The sequence below is a fragment of the Limulus polyphemus genome, unplaced genomic scaffold (assembly GCF_000517525.1).
Source record: "Limulus polyphemus unplaced genomic scaffold, Limulus_polyphemus-2.1.2 Scaffold2213, whole genome shotgun sequence".
Lineage (NCBI taxonomy): Eukaryota > Metazoa > Arthropoda > Merostomata > Xiphosura > Limulidae > Limulus > Limulus polyphemus.
Window position 1 is genome coordinate 125,864 of NW_013667823.1, and position 5,936 is coordinate 131,799.

General features: G+C 32.3%; 1 protein-coding gene across 1 annotated transcript in view; it reads left to right on the top strand.

Moving 5' to 3' along the window:
• Positions 1-5,936, top strand: part of LOC106466287 (TOM1-like protein 2) — a 20,806-nt gene that overhangs the window by 9,629 nt on the left and 5,241 nt on the right. Inside the window, exons 6-10 of the mRNA XM_013926554.1 lie at positions 1,564-1,656; positions 2,841-3,005; positions 3,178-3,256; positions 3,553-3,668; positions 5,555-5,645. Of these exons, the coding sequence (XP_013782008.1) occupies positions 1,564-1,656; positions 2,841-3,005; positions 3,178-3,256; positions 3,553-3,668; positions 5,555-5,645 (544 nt within the window). The remainder of the gene's footprint in view (positions 1-1,563; positions 1,657-2,840; positions 3,006-3,177; positions 3,257-3,552; positions 3,669-5,554; positions 5,646-5,936) is intronic.

A 5,936-nucleotide genomic window follows, 5' to 3' on the forward strand; every position in this document is an offset into this window, starting at 1 on the left:
CATGAACCCTGTTGGTAATACTAGGGTTAAGTTTGAAACAAATTGTTAAGTTTGGTAGAGTCCTGTTGGTAATACTAGGGTTAAGTTTGAAACAAATTGCTAGGTTAGGTAGAGTCGTATAAAACAAACAAACATTTTAAAGTAACTAAATAAATTCTAAATTTAAAACTAGAAGTATTGTTTGTTATTATCATCATACACTGCTCATTAAGCGACACATGTGAGAAGTACAAAACAAAGTAAGAGTTTCATATTTTAGTTCATTGCATAGTTTGTAGATGTACATAAGTGTTATGCATGAAGAATATTTTTATTATGAGAGAGAACTGTACAACGAAAAAGGATGTATGTTTAAGTTAAGTATTACAGTAAGAATTGGCTTCAGTTTTTAAGTTGTGTCGTGGAAGTTGTTTATGTAATTAGTACCTTTACAATTATTGTTTGTGTTAAGACTTTGTTGAATGTTGGAACAATATTAACCTTTAAATTTTATCACAATCAGCTGGTTCTCTTGTGACTCAGCAGTAAGTCTGGGAGCTTATATTGCTAAAATTCAGGTTTTGATACCTGTGGTGGGCAGAGTACAGATAGCTCATTGTGTAGCTTTGTTATTAATAACTAACTCAAATGTTTTATTTATACAAGTTTGTTTTTCTTCAACTTACTGCTATGTCTTCACATATTTTATCTTTTATATTTTTATTAGTTGTGTTGCATGTTTTATTAGTAGTGTTACGTATCTGCTTGTTTGAAAATTTTTCGTAGAAATTCTTTCCGAGAAACTTCAGCGATACAAGCCTTTTCTTAAATAAAATTAGTTTATTCTTTCTGAATTCAACTTTGCAATATACTTAATTTCCACAGTCACTTTAACTTAAACACACGCTATAATTCACACACTTTACTTACTACCGTGCTTGACTCAATTGTCCGTCTATATCTTCAATCTCTCTGTCTGCTATCTATCTATCTCCATGCCGTCACTTCTCAACAGTCTTATATACTATAAGAGTGCATGTCTAGCAAATCAAATGCTAGCGTCTTCGCGAATCTTCTAGACACTCGTCAGGTGTTACCAGCGTCACGTGACTTCCCCTGTCGCAACAGTAGTAATTATACTAACTAGTGTACATTAAATCTTATTAATACGTATACTGGTCACCGTTAGGCCTAGAGTAAATTATCAGAGATATTGGTTTATTAATAAAGTTACTTTTTAAATTCCTAAAAAATATCACATTTATTATAATACCAGTGATACAAATAACAGTTGTCTCTCTTACTTAAATGTGTACCATCATGGAATCCCTTTTAAAATCTTTCTCTCCCCAGTTTACAATTATAATTTAGGCTTTTATGACTAGGGTAAGATATTTTTTTCTGCGACATTTCTTAATTTTCCTTTTTTATGTTCTGGTAGAATGTTTAGAAGTATCATAGATTATTCAGTTTTTTAAATTGTGGAATTGATCTTTTACCCCCAGATGGTAATGTTTGTCGTGTTGAAAACTTTAGACTCGAAGAGTTTTCACATAGTTTTTCTTGACTGTTGTTATTTAATAGAGTATTCCATTTCATCAATCTGAACCTCACAGTGAGGCGGAAGGACCACCACATCCCACGGATCACCGTCCTCAACAACCAGAAGCTCATCAGGTACCTTCACAGCTTAAATCTCTCTCTATTTTACAACACGTGATCATTCAGTGCATATGGCCATCCCTTCAAAACTAACCCTCTCCTCACAGAGTCTGTTTAGCTTTGAATGCTAAAGTTGATAACTTGTGTTTCTTAGTGTCATGATTTTTTTATGATTAGTTGTTCATTTCTAAACAGTATTATATGATACATATTGTTAAGAGTGTAATAAATTTTCAAATTTACTCCTTGGTACACTTCTTTTAGCCAAATAAATTAATTTTGTTGTGGTAATATTTTACAATAATGTGTATCTTTACTGCTTTTTATTTTCATAAAATGGTTTCCACGTACAGAGCATGACTGGTCATGGTGATGTGGACTGTAAGTACTTGGTGAGGCTCCAAAATGATGTTAATATAATATATATATATACAACCTCTGTATGTATAAGACTTTATGTTTGTGCTTTATTGATTTCTCTTGTTCACTTATTAAACACGACAGAAGAAAGGCCTTGAGAGTAAAGTTGGTGGGAAGGAACCGACAAAGAATTCGACACAGTGTCGGAAATGTTGTCTCTCAAACCAGACAGAAGGCAGGATAAGTTGATAAGAAACTATTCAGTGTCTCACTGCCATATAGAACCTATAACAATCGATGTAGCTCAAAGCTACAGTGTTCAAGTGGTTGGACAAACATAAGCTAATATCTTTTGTTACACAACCTTGAAGACCTTATCAATATTAGGCCTAACTGGGTAACCCAAAACCATATTTTACAATGGAAAAAGTTAAGAGTTAGTTTATAAATAAAAGCTACTTTTAATCCATAAGTTTAAGACTTGTAAAATTTTGATATAAAATTTGTTACACAATCTTGAAGATCTTATCAGTATTAGGCCTAACTGGGTAACCCAAAACCATATTTTACAATGGAAAAAGTTAGAGTTTGTTTATAAATAAAAGCTACTTTTAATCCATAAGTTTAAGACTTGTAAAATTTTGATATGAAATTTGTTACACAATCTTGAAGACATTATCAATATTAGGCCTAACTGGGTAACCCAAAACTATATTTTACAATGGAAAAAGTTAAAGAGTTAGTTTATAAATAAAAGCTACTTTTAATCCATAAATTTAAGACTTGTAAAATTTTGATATAAAATCTTATAAATCATTCTTTTCTGTGTCCATTTACAGGTGAATCCAATCCAGAGTTTAAGTTCTGTAAGTTTATCCTCTGAACAGCTGGCCAAGCTTCGGAGTGAGTTGGATGTGGTCGAAGGAAACATGAAAGTATTTGGTGAAATGTTGACGGAAATGACCCCAGGGAAGGGCCATACTAGTGACTGGGAACTTTTACAGGTGAATGAAGTTATGAATCATATTTTTTATGGCTGTCTAAGAAATAAAATAATATATTTAATCAGTAGTCAGCCAGTTTATAAAGTTTCATTTTTCAGTCCTGTTGATGACAACTACACCCTATTTTACAGTAAGAAAAATATTATGACTGCATTTTCTCTTGTACTAACAGGAACTACAGCGGACTTGTCGGGCTATGCAGAGTCGTGTTGTGGAGCTGATAGATCGAGTGGCTAATGAAGAAGTTACAAGTAAGAAGTTTACCGAAGGGTCGTCTTCCCTTGTTCTATCACATTTGATTCGTTTTAGTGTAATTGTGTAGCCATTTTTGAGTAAGTTGTAAAAAAAAACTCATTTAGTTCTTTTTGTTTAAAAGTATCATAAAACCAGAGCATAAAATATTGGTCTTTATGATATATTAATGGAGGAAACAGATGGTTTTAAGTTTTATTTTTTTTTAAAAATTCACGTCAATCGGTACTCAAAAGTAAAGTGGTTTACAGAAATGATTTATTATTGTTAATTATTTGCTGCATTGTGTCTACAGGTGAACTTCTGAGAACTAATGACGAGCTGAACAATTTATTTCTTCGGTACGAACGTTTTGAAAAGAAAAAAGTAACAGTTGGTCAAAATCAGCCTGTACAGACCCAGCCGAAACAGGTTTGTGGAGTAAAGGAAAAAAAAGTGACAAAAAGAAAACTTCTGATTTTGATAAATCATTATTTTTAATATCATAGACAGTTTGTACATTTTCCCTTTTTTTTTTTATGTTTGATTTATAAAGTAATTTAATTGTTCTCTTAATTTTGATAAGATTGTTTCAGTTTCGGAAAGCTTTGTAATTTCTATCTCTAACATTATCAAAATCATGCGTATCATTTCAATCGCACGATATATAAGCTGGGTGGCTTCTTATTTCTTTGAAGTTGTAGTAAAAGAACTCCTCGGTATGGCATCTCATTTAAAATTTTAATTAATTCAAGAGACCATAACCCTTCTGTGAATATTGTCTTTAACGTTGTCGTTGTTCGGTATCTGTTTCTTGATTATTACGTTCAAACATGTTATTAGTACTGTGTATTCTGGTATACTGCAGCAGACATTTGTATGTTACATAGTGTTTGTTCAGAGACTTTGTATGGAAGACAAATACTAATCTCTTAATATTTATGTAAACCAGGAACAATTATTAGACCAATGTATAATAGGACTTCATATTAACACTCAAAACAATTGTTAGACCATGTTGTTAATAGGACTTCATATGAACACTCAAAACAATTGTTAGACCATGTTGTTAATAGGACTTCATATGAACACTCAAAACGATTGTTAGATGATGCTGTTAATAGGACTTCATATTAACACTCAAATCAATTGTTGGACCATGTTGTTAATAGGACTTCATATGAACACTCAAAACCGTTGTTAGACCATGTTGTTAATAGGACTTCATATGAACACTCAAAACAATTGTTAGACCATGCTGTTAATAGGACTTCATATGAACACTCAAAACAGTTGTTAGACCATGTTGTTAATAGGACTTCATATGAACACTCAAAACAATTGTTGGACCATGCTGTTAATAAGACTTCATATGAACACTCAAAACAGTTGTTAGACCATGTTGTTAATAGGACTTCATATGAACACTCAAAACAATTGTTAGACCATGTTGTTAATAGGACTTCATATGAACACTCAAAACAGTTGTTAGACGATGTTGTTAATAGGACTTCATATGAACACTCAAAACAATTGTTAGACCATGTTGTTAATAGGACTTCATATGAACACTCAAAACAATTGTTAGACCATGCTGTTAATAGGACTTCATATGAACACTCAAAACAATTGTTAGACCATGTTGTTAATAGGACTTCATATGAACACTCAAAACAGTTGTTAGACGATGGTTTTGAGTGTTCATATGAAGTCCTATTAACAATCTAACAACTCATGGTCTAACAATTGTTTTGAGTGTTCATATGAAGTCCTATTAACAACATGGTTGTTAATAGGACTTAATATGAACACTCAAAACAATTGTTAGACCATGTTGTTAATAGGACTTCATATGAACACTCAAAACAATTGTTAGACCATGTTGTTAATAGGACTTCATATTAACACTCAAAACAATTGTTAGATCATGTTGTTAATAGGACTTCATATGAACACTCAAAACAATTGTTAGACCATGTTGTTAATAGGACTTCATATGAACACTCAAAACAGATGTTAGACCATGCTGTTAATAGGACTTCATATGAACACTCAAAACAGTTGTTAGACCATGTTGTTCATATGAACACTCAAACAATTGTTAGACCATGTTGTTCATATGAACACTCAAAACAGTTGTTAGACCATGTTGTTAATAGGACTTCATCTAAACACTTAGAACATTTTCTAAAAATGTGAATACAATATGCACTAGACTGAAAACAAAAGGCAAGGACCAAATATTGTAAAACAGATTAACTTTAGTTTGATACGCATGTACTGTTATCATACTTTGATATGTATTTCATTTTCTTTAGGAAAATGTTGCTGACGACAAATCACTTATAGATTTTGGAGAGAATGGTGTCATAAATAATGAGAACATCCAAGCTCAACTAGCGGGAATGAGTAAGTTAGAGTATTACTTATGGGGTTAGGTTTTAACAATTCAATTAAAATGTCTTTCACCCAAAAAACATAACTTGAAACTAAGATAAGGTGGGCTGAGCCAGACCTGGTGGAGGTGAGGTTTTGTGGTTTGTATCCTTTTACCATCTAAAAAACACAACTTGAAACTAAGATAAGGTGGGCTGAGCCAGACCTGGTGGAGGTGAGGTTTTGTGGTTTGTATCCTTTTACCATCTAAAAAACACAACTTGAAACTAAGATAAGGTGGGCTGAGCCAGACCTGGTGGAGGT